The sequence below is a fragment of the Silurus aristotelis genome, assembly GCF_946808225.1.
Source record: "Silurus aristotelis genome assembly, chromosome: 8".
Taxonomy (NCBI): Eukaryota; Metazoa; Chordata; class Actinopteri; order Siluriformes; family Siluridae; genus Silurus; species Silurus aristotelis.
In genome coordinates this window covers 14,348,511-14,366,866 of record NC_139581.1, presented here as the reverse complement: position 1 = coordinate 14,366,866, position 18,356 = coordinate 14,348,511, and the positions used below count along the sequence as shown (strand labels likewise).

General features: G+C 38.0%; 1 protein-coding gene across 6 annotated transcripts; it reads right to left on the bottom strand.

The window, feature by feature from the left end:
* Positions 1-761: 761 nt before the first annotated feature.
* Positions 762-15,000, bottom strand: vezf1b (vascular endothelial zinc finger 1b). 6 transcript variants are annotated; one of them, XM_083548518.1, is made up of 5 exons: positions 14,773-15,000; positions 8,956-9,707; positions 8,198-8,267; positions 4,603-4,873; positions 762-3,611 (listed from the first exon to the last, which is right to left on the bottom strand). In XM_083548518.1, exons 1-5 carry the CDS (start codon positions 14,803-14,805, stop codon positions 3,298-3,300), a joined length of 1,440 nt encoding a protein of 479 aa, XP_083404644.1. In that variant the 5' UTR covers positions 14,806-15,000; the 3' UTR covers positions 762-3,297. The 6 variants fall into 6 exon arrangements, with proteins under 6 accessions (XP_083404644.1, XP_083404646.1, XP_083404643.1 ...); XM_083548520.1 differs by having other exon boundaries at positions 4,708-4,873; positions 14,773-14,983; XM_083548517.1 differs by having other exon boundaries at positions 762-3,641; positions 14,773-14,978.
* Between the last annotated feature and the right edge of the window lie 3,356 nt (positions 15,001-18,356).

Genomic DNA, 18,356 nt, shown 5'->3' with positions numbered 1-18,356 from the left:
ACTGAGCAGGATTACTGCTTTTTTTTTTTTTTTTTTTGATAGTCTGACATCTTACCCCTAGAAGAATGAGCTGGAAAATAAAACAGGATCTGAGATCATGCTGGCCAGTGATAACCCTTCTCATGGTTCCATGCATTACTTGGGGCTCAAGTAACCCTTGACTTTTTTATGATTAGAATTTACACATTGTTTTATTGTATATATTATATAGAACTTTATTGTTAAAACAAAGTTATCTTTATATAAAAAGTGTGTACTGGTACAACTATATAATATTTCATATAACCTTTAAAGCAAGTATTTATTTTGACATACACTCAATGTCTCGAGTTTATACAGCATGGTACAAAATAGAAATAAAAAGTCTGCAGGCAGAAACACCCTGTTGATGAGAAAGATCAGAAGTGAATGAGCAGTGGTCCAAGCTGAAAGGAAGTCTACTGTAACTCAAATAAATCCTCTTTACCACTATGGTGAATAGAACATTTTAGGAGACCACTCCTGTCAGCCAAGAACAAACCATGATATGCACAGACTCACCCAAACAGGGCGGCTATAACCTGAAAAATATATATACTCGGATTATTATTTGTATTGCCAAAACACATTCCTGTGAATTATTCCTTGGAATCATGAATGAAACACAGACAATTGTATTAAAATCATGGTAATCAGGGTAAATTTAATAACGACCATTTGGGAGAAAAGACCAGGTCAGCATTGTGAATAAGATTAATGAGCAAGAATGAGTTACACATCCATGTTTTACAATTTTCTTTTATTTAGACAACCCAAATAAAAGGCACATAAAACATTGTGTTTACATAACTGTTCGTGACATACATACATTTAAAAAAATGTAGGAATGCTTCACCTTTCTGCTAACCAAAAAATGTCCTAGTCTTCATATATACAAAATTATCAATGTTAATGTTCTAATACAAAAAGTTTTATAAAAGGTTATTTTATTTTTTCCTTGCACTTGTCTACCATACCTACGACATCCTCTGAGCTAACTGTTTTGTACAAAGATATACATTCACTGGCATTCACATGGTTTTGCCAATTGATCAAAACAAGCTGTAAAAGGACAGAACTACCATTTTATTTTCCAATGTAAAACTTAAAATATCTCCCACCCCTCACTAATAATCAAACATTTCTTTAAAAGATACTGTTGGTGCATAAGGCATAAAACAATACTTCAGGGAAAAGAAAAGCTAATGACAGTGATCATTCCTTATACATGATAATCTCCAAAGCAAAATAGATCTAAAATCTTCACAGAGATTTGGTAAACAGGACAGTCATGTTCCTATGTGGCATTTTCAGATCAGGCACAGAAGTGATGCCACTGGAGGGCCATATATTTATCACAAGCATACTTCAAAAAGTTCTGTAATGCTTTCAACCAGTCACCTCAGTCTCATTCTTCAAATTCCAGTTCTCAGTGTTTTCCCTAAAGACGACACCCCTGTTAAACAAGGCAACATCCTCTGAAGGACATCAAGACAAGTGTTTTGGGTGCCTAGGTTCTAAAATGAAAAGTTCATGCAATGCATGGGGAAGTTGTGATGTTGATCGTTGAAATGAGGAGACAATGTAATTCATGAAAAAAAGTGAACATCCAGTAGCTCTTAGGCTTTTCTTAACTCACAGTCCAGATCTGTTTTTCATCCCAAATCCATTACATCTCTGATCAGCAAAGAACCAGATTTAACAACAATTACTGCTTATAATTTCAGGTAATGTCTAATAAAAATATGAACATGTTTTGGCATTTAGTTTGCTGTTTAAAAAGAGCCTTTTATGTCACATTAAGCTGGTTTTCTTACTCATCCTGGCTCACTCATATAAAGCACACTCATGATAGGGGACTATACAGAAATGAGAGATATTGAAGTTAAATACACTGATCAGAAATTAAAAGAATTTATAAGCAGTGCAACTTTAATATTGCTTTTGCCATCCAAAATGGATGAAACGCTTTGCTTTTGTTCGTTGCTAGCTTTCCACAGTCATTTGGAACACAAATAAGTGTCATGATAAAAAAAACAAAACAAAAAAAGTCAACAAACCCTGAATATTAGATGGCAGTTTTGGTTTAACTGTAATCATAAAAAAAAAAAAATATTCATAAATGTAACACAATGCATCTTCCACCCAGGTACAGTTAACAATTATGGGACAACAAAGAGAAAATGGTTTAGTGTATTAAAAGAGGTGAAAATTCCAGAAGTGTCCAACACGAGTGTCAAATGAGTGGGATTCTCTCAGTAAAGACCCTGAGAAGAGGCCCATGTGAGTACAGCCCTCATCCTTAAAGGAAGAAGAATAAAGTGTTCTGAACAAAACACTCTTAAAAAGGATGTTTAGATCTCAAACTTCTTTCTGTTAAAGGTGCCTAATAGGCGGCCCGACATCTAGATAAAGACACTTAACTCCGCAGATTTGAAAACATTTCATATAATACTGCCATTAGAATACAACCAATCAGATATGTTATCAGTGCAAAACTTGTGTTTTAATTTCATGTCCAACACCCACCAAACAGAAAGATGTCCCAGCAATTCAAAAGAATAATATGTAATAATCTTTCTTCTACCAGGAATGATCAACTCCAGAAAATATTTTAAAACTAAAATAATAGCTACAGCTTTAAGTGGCTTACAATGAATGTAAATCCAAAACAGACTCGTATGTAGATAGTATTAAAAATAATTATCTCCCACAAATGGAAGCTCCTGTCCCTTTTGTAGTACATAACTCAATGAATAAAACTAGGGAATACTGATCAGCAAGCTAAAAATATAAAACAAACAAAAAAAAGTCATCACAGTTCAAAAAAACAAAAAAAAATAAAAATAAAAATAAAAAATAAAAATAAAATAAAAAACTGTTAAAACCAGTCATGCGCACGATCTGCTTCTCTCCAAATGGTCATTGGCTGAGATCTTCTGGCACTAAGGATGCAGAAATCACAGCATGTCAGCTTCCAATCCATACATGAACTAACTTTTTTCTTCTTCCTTTAGCTATTTCACTAAACCCTATACATTTCTTTTTCTGCTTAGCCAATAGCCAATATAATGATAAACAGAGCACCCCCTACATAACACCAACTAGATCTTTGCGTTTTCCCTCATCTGCTGCTACTGTCTACCCACACTAAGCTTGGAACCTCTACCTTACTTCCTTGCTTGCCCTTTCTTCACAGCACGCTACTAATGGAAGACCAGAACAGGATTTAAAATAAGACACACTGGGTTGGATGAGTAATCAGAAGTTATTTGGGTTCTACCAAGGTGGCGAGGAAGGCAAAACCTGCGAGAGGAACGGCATGCTCTCCATGGGCCTCATGGCAATGTTGAGGGGGCCAGTGATGTTCATGGACATGGGGGTGCTGATGGCCACTGGGTGGGCGATGTTCATGCCGGTTGCTGTGGCAGGGATGTTCACCGAGGCGATATTGACCGGAGCAGTGATGGTCACCGGGTGCTGCAGGCTCACAGGTGCTGTGATATTCACTGTGTTGGAGGAGATGGTGACAGGGTTGCTGACGGTTCCACGGTTCATGCTGGCAGTGGTGGCCGAGGCAGTAACTGGTGTAGCTGAGGCAGAATTGCATGCATTATTAGTGTCTGGAAAATAAAGGAAAAATGACTAATTTTATAGATCAGAATGTGTTATCTAAAAGGATGAAAATATTCTACCAACACACTCATACGTGGTACTTCCTCAAACTGTTACTACAATCCTAGATGCACACACATTGTTCTTTTTTTTTCTCTCCTTTAAATTGTCACAACCATACTCTAAGATCTATTGGAAAGCCACTAAAATAAACAGCAAAGGAAAGAATAAATCTGGATTCGGTTGTTCATAAAGCACATTTGGTCGAATGTTCAGATGTTTACAAACGTCTCACAATATAGTGCATCTATATTGCAAAATAAAACTCTACACTTACTAAAACATGTCCACAAAAAATCTCATCCTCATTACAATTACATGAATATGCATGAATTGCAAATCAGACACAAACTCACCCCTGTCATATCAAATAGCATGATGGCTGTATAACTGCTGCTTATAAACTCGTCTACATTTGTCACAGATAAACATAAGCAGCTTGCCAGTATTAGAGACTAAAGTTGTATGATCACATTCCTAAGTGACTGATTAAACAATAGTCAGCAAACAAGTCAAAACAGAGCCACCAGATATTTGTTGGAATACAAGTTCTTGGTCATCTGTCATTCTGTTAAAAGACATATCAAAAGCAACTGGCATCAGAATTCGAATTGTTTGTGTGCCCTAAATTAGATATTGTGGTCAGAAATCAGAAACATCAATCAACATAATCAAAATGAGACTTGGATTTAAATTCAGGGAAAATGTTTTGGATATGAATTTCTTTTTTTTTCTGTTAACTTGGGTTATAAAATGGGCCATAAAATAACATGCATTGTAGTAATCAATTGAACCTGCACAGTTAATTGTAAGAAATGTACAGGCTTGGCCAATAGTAGCAGATCCCTGTAGCAGCAGTTGTAAATTGCTTGAGGAAGTGACATCACCACGACAGAGGGAGAGGCCCACCTGAGTGTGTGTTGTCCTGGTTTGGCGCAGCCGAGGCGAGCGGAGGCCAGGAGGAAGTGGTAGAGGAAGAGGTGGAGGAGGAGTGAGGGGCGAGGGCTGGCGTACCTTTGTTACAGGTCGAGGTGAAGCCGGCCTGACTGTGTGTCTTCAGGTGGCTGGTGATGTAGGCAGCACTTAGCATCTTGCCGCATATGTTGCAGGTGACTTTACCCTCATGCCGGATCATGTGGGAGCGTAAGCGGTCTTTGGTGGCAAAAGCAGATGTGCAGGCCTGCCACACACACAAATCAAAGGAAATAAAATAATTAGTGATCTGTAAATTACAGGGAAAGAAACAGCATCAAAAAGTAATAATAATAATTACAAAAAAAAAAAAAAAAAAAAAAAAAAAGCAATATACCAGGTCTTTCTGGACTGATCTCTGCAAATGATGAAATTATACCAGGTAATTTTCAGGGCATTTTAAAGGAAAACTAATTCATTTTAGTACATTAATAAATACGAAGTAATACCATGGCAATCCATGATATTATCCTGAGTATTTTTGTGTCAATATTTTACACATACTATTACTATGTACATTTGTAAAATGTAAATTGAGTAAGAGAGTTATTATACAAAATATTTTAGAGACACTTACTGGTGTACACAATTCTATACACTAGTGATGCACTCATTTTAACAAAATAAAATCTAGTATATTTTATATGCATGTATTATTTCATTTTATATATATATATATATAGGGCTGCAACCAACGATTATTTGTAAATCGATTAATAATCGATTAATCGGACGATTTATTGATAGACGGACGGAAATTATTTATCTATAGTCAATTCATCAGATAAAAACTAAATAGATTTAAATAAGCTGTTTTGCTGATTATAACTATAGAAAACCCTAATAGTGTCTATGTTTTAAAGTGTACTTTAAAAAAATGCAAAAGCCAGATTTTTTAAGATTTTTTGAGATTAATTATCTTTAATTTAGACATTTTAACGCTTATAGTGGCTGCTTGTATTTGCCACTGAATAAAAAAATAAAATAAAAGGCTATTGTAAATTTTTATAAACAATTCCGAACAATTCTGAATTTTTTCCTTGCAAAAAAAAAAAAATATATATATATATATATATATATATATATATTTATATTTTTATAAATAAAATTGCGATTCACATGTGGCCACAGAAATAGCCACTCAGTAAAAAGTAGCTGAGACATGTCCAGATTAGAACACATTTAGCATCATGTACAGTTACTTGCCTAGATAAGTATTTAATTATGTAAGTAATACAATGTATATCTTGATTGGAAGCAATTAAGTGAAATATCCATGTATTATGTCATATACATACACATACATATTTATATAATCACTATCACTCTATCACTCTACCTACCTACATACACAATCTCTCACAAAAGTGAGTACACCCCTCACATTTCAGCAACCATTTTATCATCATCTTAAGGGACAATACTAAAGAAAGAAAATATATTTTAGTGTAGTCAATGTGCAGCTTGTGAAGCAGTACAGATTTACTGTCCTCTGAAAATAACTCAACATACAGCCATTATTGTCTAAATAGCTGGCAACAAAAGTGAGTACACTCCAAGTGATAACAGTAAAAGTCATGTAACCATGCAAAGCCACATGTTCTATTCATCATGTTCATGTTTTTGTCAGCTTGACAGCACCATACAATATATGTGTTTCATGCTGTTAGAGCAGTTAAAATGTGGTGCTTTGAGTACAATTCTCTCAATCTGACCACTAGATGTTCAAGTTGGCACCACATGGCAAAGAATCTCTGAGGATTTGAGAATTAAACGTGTTGCTCTACACAAACCTGGCCGAGGCTATAAGAAAGATCGGTTACACCAGTCATACAGAGGTTTTCCAAGACGGGTTCGACTCGGAACAGATTTCGCAAGAGACAATTAAAGAAGTTGAGTCCTCGTGCTGTGTGTCAGGTGCAGAAGCTGACTTCAAAAACCAACGCACGAGTGCTGCCAGCATTGATTTAGAGGTTGCAGAAGCGGAAGGTTCACTTGTTTAAAAAGGTCAGAGTTTAGACCATACCCACACTGCAACAAGTCGATTTGCATGGCAGTCATGACAGAATGAAGTCTCTTTTGAAGCTGGTTTACCAGAAAGCCCACAAACAGTTTTCTAAAGACAACATATCCAAGAGCATGAATTAGTGGAGCTATGTCCTGTGGTCTGATGGGATTAAGATAAACTGCTGGTGCTGGTACTGGGAAGCTGTGATTCATTGAGGAAAACATGGATTCCAACATGTATTCTGAAGCAGAACATGATGCCTCCCTTTAGAAACTGGGGCGAAAGGCATTTTTCCAACATAACGACCCCAAACACATGGGTAAGATGACAACTGCCTTGCTAAGGAAGCTGAAGGTGATGAAGTGGGCAAGTATGTCTCCAAATCTAAACCTTATTGAGCACCTTTAAGGAATCCTTAAGGGGAAGGTGAAGAAGCACCATGTGTCTAACATCCAGCAGCTCCATGATGTCATTCTGGAGGAGTAGAAAAGGATCCCAGCAACACCACCACCAGCAGCTCTGGTGAATTCCATGCCCAGGAGGATTAAGGCAGTGCTACATAATGGTGCTTACACAAAATGTACACTTTGGACACAGTTTTGACAGGGTGTACTCACTTTTGTTGCCAGCTATTTAGACAATAATGCCTGAATGTTGAGTTATTTTTAAGAGGACAGTAAATCTGTACTGTCATACAAGCTGCACATTATAAAATATAAATAAATAAATTTATTTATATTTTATAACGTTTATTTAGGTTCCCTGGTGGTCTAGTGGTTAGGATGCGGCGCTCTCACCGCTGCAGCCCGGGTTCGATCCCCGGTCAGGGAACCAACCCCAGCCATTAGGGTTGCACAAGCCTTAATGCCGGTCCCAAGCCCGGATAAATGGGGAGGGTTGCTTTCGGAAGGGGATCCAGCGTAAAAACATGTGCCAAATCAAACATGGGGATGGTCCGCTGTGGCGACCCCCAACGGGAGAAGCCGATAGAAAGTTTTTATATTTTATAATGTGCAGCTTGTATAACAGTACAGATTTACTGTACTCTTAAAAATAACTGTGTGTGAAACACAATGCTACGTGTGTAGATAAATGGACTAAATGAAGCATGTATTCAAATTGTTCAAGTTACTCGAGAAATAGTTTCAGCCCTGTATAAAATTGCAATTTAGTTACGTGATTTAATATATAAACGTATCACCTACAAAGTGTAAGCACTGGTGCAGTGTTAGTTTTGTCAAAGTGAGATATATATATATTTCATTTTTAGGTAATTTGACTAGCACGTGTTGCAGATCACCTTTCAGCCACAAAAAATTTATTTAGTGGTGTTGATTGGCAAACTCTTCAAGCCTCTGCCTAGCTGTTCACCAAAAAAAAAGCCATGCCAGTACACTTTCTCGGCAGCTGTCATCACTAAAACACCCAGACCCTATTAAAAACCGAGGCTTCCGAGAAACATACTCCATAAAACCAATGCTAGAGCCTGAGTTTGTATGACAGAAACAGAGAGGGGCTTCTTACCGTTACTTGGCATTTGAAAGGCCGCTCTGTAGAGTGAACGTGTTTTACATGACAGCTGAGATGATCTGGCCTGTTGGGGGAAAAAAAAAAAAAAAAAAAAAAAAACAGAACGGGTGAAAAAAAATGGAATAACAAAATACAGTCAAAACACTATGTTGATTATAAAGGAGAGTCCTTTTATAAAACAACATGACTGCACAAACAAACAGAGTAGCATTATTATTGGTTAAAGAGCATTTTTACAAAGCACCAAAAATAAAGCTGATCAAAGCAGTGTTCCAAAGCTTGTGTAATATAATATATTTTTCCAGGAGGCACTTACATATTTGATTTCTTAAAACTAAATATTTGGAAAAAAAAAAATGAATGCGTTTTTACTTAATTTCAGCATAGATCATTTTAAATGATTTTTTTTTTTTTTTTAATGACCTGCCACAATACACTTACAATACACACACAATAAGCATTTCTCAGTGTTGAAGCTCAGTGTTTTTTAAATTAGTGTTTTTGGAAAAGTGGACCAAAAAAAAAAAAATAGTTTGATTGCTTTTCTAGAAAAACCCTTTTTTGTCGCACCCCTGGAGTAAAAAAAAAATTGTAATAAAAAAATTTTAAACCTTAGGGTTGTGGAAGCATGAAGGTTCCTGGTCATACCCCAGAGCAATTGTAGACACGTGTAGACTTACCACATTTTTTTCTCTTTTCCAGCTCCCTGAATGTATGAGCCATTAGGAACTGAGAATACCTAGTTCACCCACCTGGAGAAGCCTTTGCCACAGACGGAGCAAATGTATGGCTTGTGCACACCACCATCGTGTGAGCGCACATGATAGGTCATACGGTCCTTCCTCTTGAAGCGCTGGTGGCAGATAGGACACTCGAAAGGCTTTTCGTCCGAGTGCGACAGCTTGTGCCGGTTGAGATGGTAGACGTCACGGAAGGCTTTACCACACATCTCACAACCATGGTTTTTCTTCACTGGCTTTGGGGGCTTTTTGGGTACGCTGGGTTGCTGCTGGGGCAGAGTGGCCATTGCTCCCAACGTCACTGTGGCTGAATTGGTGCCTGTCAGGATACCTGCAGCAGACACATAGGTGGGGTTGCCGTTGCTATCCCGCTGTTGCACAGTGGAGATCATGGGCACCATTGTGGGCGCTGCTGGTGTCTTCTTAGGCCGGGACACCATCTTGATGCCCGTGTGGCAAGACTCGTGCCGCCGCAGGTGGTAGCTGTCTCGAAAGGACTTGCTGCAATAGCCACAGATGAAGGGCGTTTTTGATTTGGGCTCCTTCTTAACCACCACTGGACCTCCCCCACCTCCCCCACCTCCCCCTCCACCTGTCCCACCGGCCATGTTGTCCTTGAGGAGGTCGGCCGCACTGACTGGAGGCTTCTGCTCCAGTGGGATGGGGAGCACAGGCTTTTGGTCTTGGGGTTCTGTTCCAGCATTGAGCAGAGGCAGCAGACTGTTCTGGCCAACCTGGTGCTGGTGGTGCAGAGTGTCATTTGTCTGATTGGTGGAAAGAAAGAATGTATAAAAATCTTTTAATAATATATACTTTATACACAAGTCTGTAAACCAGCCTGTGTTTCTGCCTTTAACAGAAATTCAGACTTTTTTTATGCTTAGCTACATTCATACATTTTTAATTATCTGTTCATTTCCAACCCCCAGAACCAAGAACCAAACAACTCCTTGGCTAATTTTAGCCGTAAGATACATACAGCATCTACATCCTTATAAAATCTTTCTTCTTCTTCTTCTTTCAGCTGCTCCTCTTAGGGGTCACCACAGCGGATCATCTGTCTCCATACCCCATCTGCCTCTTTTAAACCAACTACCTGCATGTCTTCCCTCACCACATCCATAAACCTTCTCCTAGGTCTTTCCTCTTTTCCTCCTTCCTCAGCATCATGTCCCGCTATGTCCTGTCCAAACCATCTCAATCGGGCCTCTCTCACTTTGTCCCCAAACATACTACATGCACGGTCCCTCTAATAAACTTGTTTCTAATCCTGTCTAATCCTCGTCACTACCAATGAAAATCTCAACATATTTGAAATCGTATATATATTCCTATTTGACACATTACAAATCTGAATCCTTGTGTAAATGTTTGCCGATAATCTCTGCTACATTATTATAATGACTATAACAGATATGAAAGATCCTCCTGAACACTAAGCTCTGACCTGACCAGATAAATCCCTAACAGTGTAGTCGGCTATAAAATAATGTTCTAGTAATGTAGTAGACAAGCCAAGAGTAGAATGACGGTGGTAAATTTTTATACGGAATAGAACATGACTCATTACAAGAGCATCTGTGCAACAAGGAAAAACAAGCTGCCACAACTGAGACCGGGGAAGTTTCAGAACACAGACATGCACGTGTGTGAGAGTGAAATAAATAGACATTCCAACATAAAGAAAGAGACACACACACTCCAACACCACATTTTAGCATTCTAATGAGAAACTAGTGAATTGTCAAAATCATTCAAAAAACACAAACAACAAAAAAAAAAACAGTTTTAGCCCTTATATGATGAACAAGTCACTGGTGAGCACAGCGGGGAACTCACAAGTTTGGGACGGACACCCTAACGTCTCTTGCAGCTCAGCATAAAGAGACCCGTAGCATGCTGCCATGATGACACCTAAATCTGTTACATGTAAAGTGATCTCTGACTATCATAAAAACCTTTCCACATGTGACTGCAGGGACAGACTGTTCTGGCTTAAGGAGACGCGCCAAAACTACCCAGTCTGTGCGTTACAGACGCAAATAAAACCCACGACGTAAAAAAACAATTAAGTCAAGAAAATAAATAAATATATTCAAAACTAGGTTAGTCTCAGCATCTGAAAAAAGAGGTGCAGTAGTCAGTTATGTATAGCTCTAGTATAGTTGTGTGAGAGCTCATTCATAATTCACTTTAAAACATGTACTACACAAATCCAGGTAAACTCAATATATCCGTAATCATTAAAATCAAGGTTTCTGCAGCTTTCATGTTAATAAGACCATTAAGAATGAAATTTAAGACCTATATCAAGACAACAAAAATACACAAAAACGATGTTAACGACCCCCCCCAAAGTTTGCTAAACTTGTACATTTCCATAGCTAAAAGATTAAATCGGTTTTACGTCTGTGCTGATTGGCTGTTGGTCACGTTTATAATCATAATATAGTGAATTATACTTAGAATAGCCAAAGAAACAAACAAAAAAAGTGCTGTGTGAGCATTTTACTGAGTATAAGATGTAGCGTTACACGGACATCGGAAAATTAAGACCTGTTTACAAATATTTAAGACCTAGATCAGCAAATTTCTCAAGTCTTCAAAGCCTTTTTAAGGCGTTCATTTTATTTTTTTCTTCATTTTAGACTTTTTTTTAGACCCCACGGAAACCCTGTAAACCCAGGGCAGTAATTAATTTCAACTACTGATACAAAAATATATGATCTTGAATTGAGGACTGAAGCTAAATAAAAAAGAAAGACTACAGGGAGGTCAGCAGGCATTTACACAGAATTGAAAAGACTACACTATCATTACAGCTTGTCCATTCTGCAGCTGCCTGCATAGTCCCATTGGTCATGGCATCGAAAGCAAGAGGGAGAAGGTGTGAGAAAGTGAGGGGGAAAAAAAGAAGGACAGAAAATGGGGGGTGAAGTGGAAAAATGGTATGCATGAATACAATTGTTCACTGTAAAAAAAAAAAAAAAGAAAAAACATGAAAAAAGAGGGAAAGACGTAACTAATTTATCAGCATGTATTAGAGTAGATCATACTACAACTTCAGGTCACACAAAACTTCTGTGCTGAACAAAATTCTCTAACAATAAGCATTTTGTAGACTTCATGTAGTCGAGATGGAGAATCTGGAGCAAGCAAAAGGAAAAGCCGATCACATTAATGCATATTAGAAATCATCCATCTGAATACAGGGTAAACCTACTAGAAAGCTCAAAATGAGAATAAAGACTACATGCAGTCTACAAAAAGCTTATTGTTAGAGAATTTTGTTCAGCACAGAAGTATTGTGTGACCTGAAGTTGTAGTATGATCTACTCTTATACGTGCTGATAAATTAGTTACGTTTAAGTCTAGTGTAACATAGCAATGCTTGCTTAAAGACTTGATGTTCCAAAAACTTTTTCCATGGTTTTTATTATTATTATTATTAATTTTTATTTTTTTTTAAAGAAAACATGGCTTGATCTGTGCAAGACTACATGTTTCATTCTATGTAATTCAAACTCCGTTTTATGGCAATGATTGAATATTAGCATCAACAATGATGTTGAGCAAATCGGCACAAAAATATAAAATGTTCCTGGGTAAGCATTAAGTTGGGTCTAAACATATTAAGCTCTAGTTTCAAATAGTTTGTTGCCGCTTTAACAAGCCAGTAAAATATTTTGTGGATTTTTGTTGTTGTTTGTTTTTAGTGTTCACCTGAAAATGTCATTACATTCAGCCATTACACACAACAGACACTGAATTTATATTACGGCAGAAACTGAGCTCAGAGTAAGTTTAAAAAAAAATGTTTCTTTTCTTTTATTATCTGCTACAGACGGATTAAGCGATGCCTGTTGGGAGCTAGACAATGCCACGCTTATGAATAACCTCAGACGCCTCGCGAACAATGCCGGGTGACGCGCTACACCGCCGTCTCATTAGATGCTGAATCACAAGGAGGGAATCAAGCAGAACAATTCCTTTCAGCGTTTGCTGAGAGAAAATATCTCTGATGCTTCAATGATCCCCCCCCATATAATAAAGGTTTTCTATTACAATCAAAATGACACATTATCATCAGTTGAGCAACATGCTGCCTGAACGTTTAGAGTTGTCACTAATGTGGTTAGTAATTAAGTATAAACATGGCCCATGTTAACCGTTTAAAACGAGCAATAAGTTATTCTTAGATTTACAGTGTAGGAAAGTTAATTACACTGCTTTACTTCTAATCTCACTCTTCAGTGGTCAGTGTTATGGGTGCTGGATTTCACGGCGTTCTCGAGGGTTTTCAGTTAATGCCATACGCATTACTTAAAAACACAATAATATACACATACGATCCAATTGTACTTTTCCGATAGTGAAGAGATACATTCAGAAATCCAGGGAAAGTCTTCGAGACGATTTTTTTTAATCCGTTCATACTCACCTACTGGAGTTGTAAAGGAACAGAAAACACTTCAAGATCTCATTAACACACTCGGCCCTCCTCTCTCAAGCAGAGAAAGCACTTTTTTCTCTCTCTTTTTTTTGGCCTGTGGGCAAAATGGCATAAATTGCAGTGCCGTATCTTGGGAAGAAATAATAAAAAAAAAGTGTGGTACCTAAAGCCGAATTCTATCCTTTCCACACAATTATAATTGTAATAGTAAAAAGAAATTTACATTTATGTGCTATCTGAGCTCTAGTAAGTAAAGGGAACGAAGTGGGTAGATTTCTTGCATGTATGAACTTGGCACAGTCTATTAGATGCACAAAATGGGTTGCAAGTTGTAGTGTAGTGCGTATCAGGGTGTATGTGACTAATTTTTCAAATCACATTTGAGCGTAAATTCACAGCTATGAAGTCATGCAGAGTTTTGTAGCGTGAAGTCAAGTGTGCACACCGCTTTCCTGTATGAGCTCAGCTTGAATTTGTTGCATATCAGTATGAAGTATAATGCATGCAGAATGCGGCAGCAGCTTCACTACTCTGAACATAGCTGAGATTCCATCTGCAGCCCGCCGATGCTGCTGCTGCTTTTCCCCCCTCTTCAAACTAAGAGTTGAAGAAGAAGCAAAAGAGAAACCAGACAAGTTTAATCTTAAACCTGATCATGATGTGTTCAAGTCCAAATCTTGGGGGAAAACAACCCCACGAAAGACTCTCAAGACTCTGGATACTTGCAAAGGTTATTCTTGTATCTCGCGCTCAATGCAACGCAACGCAATGTAATGTAGCACCACGAGCGTGTACACACACACACTCAATGCTAACGCCGCTAGCGAAAAGTTGCCTGCTCCTCCACATCCACTCCTACTCCAGTGAGAAAACCACCGAAGCGGCATGAAAAACTGATCTGGTGTACAATCCTGGGTGTTTTATGTATATTTTTTCTCCTCTCGTGCTTGGCCGCGCGCTACGAAACAACATGCACCCATGAAATCAATGAGGGAATCGTATAAAAAGTGAACGACATGCTGGCAGGCGGAAAGTAATCTTAGCTAATACGAGGGGGTGAAAAAACAAGCAAACCCTGAGGTAAAACCGAGCAGGGAAAAGCCACAAGGATCCCGTTTGAGTGTCTCATCTCCCCCACACTCCACAGCTGGAAGTCTGGCGCTGATGTAGCCACTTAGCTAACTCGGGCTAGCTAGCCTGCTAATGTAAGCTGGCACGCTAGCTAACCCAGCTAGCTACCATTGTTTTTGGTTGAATAGATTGAGCTTTTTTTAAGATAATAATTTTTTTCTATAAAATATCGGTGGCGCAAACGGGCTGTGAGGCCGCGAAGCGCTTTAGAGCTGCTCGGGATTTGCTGAAAATGTTTCTCTTACCTGAAATAAAAATGAGCTCCAGCTCGGCTCCATTGCAACACTTAGCTAAAAAATCTGCAGGAAACCTACAAGAAATCTACAACAAAGCAGCTAAACATGGCAGCTGCTCCAACTTCCTGTAACCCTGCGGGCCAAACCATCGCCTGAGAAAAGCGCCGCTGCTGTTGGGATTGTCCACAGCACACACATTTCACACTTCTCATACACACACACAACACAACACAACACAACATGATTATTAATCCAGGAGCACACAAACCAACAATGATTTCTCTTACTCTTATTTTTTTTTATTGCATTATCAAACAAACAGAAACGGATTATTCATAATTATTTACTTTTTTGTCAATATGTAATTTTGTGATTTACACATGGACATTATATCTAACAGTTTAATTTATATTTTCTTCAATAAAAAGCACAATGAGTGACCACCTGTACGGAAAGTGCCGTAAATACTACGTTTTGTTTCTATTCAAATTAATTGCTTCTTCACATCTATTTATCTTTTCATGTCACATCCACATATTTATCATGCACACACATGTGCAACCAACTACAACTACCACATTACTAACCAGCATAAAAAGCCAGAGTTCACTCTATTAACATCTATTAAATGCAACAGATTTTTTTTTTAAACACTCAAAATGTCAATGAAATCATATTTGGTCTAACAATTATTCTTCTAAATACATATTTTCTCTATGCAAATATTTATTTATTTATTTACTTATTTATGTGTCTTCAATAACCACTTCAATGGGAAAAATGCACCCCGGATAGGACACCGGTACATCAAATTAAAACAAAACACACACACACACACACACACACACACACACACACACACACACACACACACACACACACACACACACACACACACACACACATTTATTCAGTTACAAGTTATGGGTACATTCATGTAGCCTGTCTATGTACCTGCATGTTTCTGGGTGTTAAGAGGAAACCCGAGAACCCAAAGGAAACCCACATCAGAGGAAACACAGCAAGTACATGCAACAATCCACAAAGGCAGTAATTTGAGCTCAGGATGAAAATGAACATAAATTAAATGCAATCAACTTGTCATCTTTAATAAAAATGTATATGTTAAAAATCTATAAATATACTAGGATATGAGGAAAATGAGAGAGAGAGAGAGAGAGAGAGAGAGAAAAGGTTGGATGATGTGGAGATGGTGAAGCAGGAAGTGGATAGGATTAGTAAGGATGAAGTGAGAGCAGCGATTAGGAGGAGGAAGAGTGGAAAGTCGGTTGGACCAGATGACATACTGGTAAAATGTGTAGATGTTTAGAAGAGATGGCAGTGGAGATTTTAACCAGATTGTTTAAAAGATTTTGCAAGGTGAGAGGATGTGATTTACATATGACCTCGTCTGACCTTGTCCATCCAGGAGTCTCCATGGACTATGATGTTTGTGGATGATATTGTGATTTGTGCTGAGAGTGGCAGGAGTGATCGAAGGATAGAAGGATATCTGTGAGAGTGAAAGGGAAAGTTTATAGGACTGTGGTGAGACCTGAGATGTTGTATGGTTTAGAGACAGTGGCATTGACTAAAGGACAGGAGCTGGAGGTAGCAAAGCTAAAGATGTTGAGATTTTCATTGGGAGTGACGAGGATGCTCAGGATTAGAAATGAGTTTATTAGAGGGACCGCACATGTAGGATGTTTTGACGACAAAGTGAGAGATTCACATTTGAGATGGTTTAGACATGTGCAGAGGAGGGACATGGGGTATATCGGTAAAATAATGCTGAGGTTGGAGCCACCAGGAAAGGGGGAAAAAGGAAGGCCAAAAAAGGAGGTGAAGGAAGATATGCAGGTACGGGTAGTTGTTTTGAAAGAGGCAGATGCAGAGGACAGAGTAGTATGGAGATGGATGATTCGCTGTGGCGACCCCTAATGGGAGAAGACGAAAGAAGAAGAATAAAGAGTTGATCTGAATTCATGGTTTAAAGGTAATTCATGATTTATTGTTCTTTTACTTCCAACATGATGATGTCTCTGGATAACAATCAAATGCATCTTTTGTCCTCGAAGGATCAAAAACAGTTGTGGGATTGCTTAAATTATTTATACACTTGGCATTTAAATATGGCTCATTGTATTTGTGATGCACACTTTTTGGAATGTTGATGTTAATTCTAAATGAGTCTTCCTGAAAGAGGCCGATTAATTTACTATTATGTATAGAATTTATATATGTACAAGGCAGATGTGGGCGTTCATATATATTATTCCCTTATACCTGAGACATGCCAATAAATCTTTTCCTTTTTGTTCTATTCTGAATAGGCCAGAGTCTACCAAAATGCTATTATAGTCTCAGTATATATATATATATATATATATATATATATATATGTGCTCAATATATACATATATATATTATGTATATATATATATATATATATATATATATATATATATATATATATATATATATATATACAGTACAGACCAAACGTTTGGACACACCTTCTCATTCGAAGAGTTTTCTTTATTTTCATGACTATGAAAATTGTAGAGTCACACTGAAGGCATCAAGGGCTATTTGACCAAGAAGGAGAGTGATGGGGTGCTGCGCCAGATGACCTGGCCTCCACAGTCACCGGACCTGAACCCAATCGAGATGGTTTAGGGGTGAGCTGGACCGCAGAGTGAAGGCAAAAGGGCCAACAAGTGCCAAGCATCTCTCGAGGAACTCCTTCAAGACTGTTGGAAGACCATTTCAGGTGACTACCTCTTGAAGCTCATCAAGAGAATGCCAAGAGTGTGCAAAGCAATAATCAAAGCAAAAGGTGGCTACTTTAAAGAACCTAGAATATGACATTTTTTAGTTGTTTCACACTTTTTTGTTATGTATTCATTCATTCATTCATTTTCTCCCGCTTATCCGTAATTCGGGTCGCGGGGGCAGCAGTCTAAGCAGGCCCCCGCCTTTGACTGCTACCCAATCCTCACAGCACCGTCCCTTACGGTCCCTCCTGCAGGTGGTGAGCCCACGGGAAGGCGGCCCCACGTCACTCCGACGTCACGGACCTTGATATTTCCCTCGTAAGGGACATTTGTTATGTATATAATTTCATATATAATTCCACATGTTAATTCATAGTTTTGATGCCTTCAGTGTGAATCTACAATTTTCATAGTCATGAAAATAAAGAAAACTCTTTGAATGAGAAGGTGTGTCCAAACTTTTGGTCTGTACTGTATATATATATATATATATATATATATATATATATATATATATATATATATATATATTACTAAATTATCATTAAATGTTTTGTGATTAGTCCAAAATTAATTCAGCTTTTCCAAACCAACCACACGCAACAGTTAATATTGGCCACACTAAGCAGAGTGGTGGATGGTGGTGGTGGTGTTTTCCCCTGAGCACCAGTGTATATAGCAGGACTGTGATCATGTTGAAGCTAACACGTGACTGAGTCACCGCATCACTCTCTCACACACTGCAAAAAGACCAATAGCTTCAAAAGAGAAGTGAGAAGCCACTAGGACTGTTTTTGTTTAGCTATTTCCATGGAT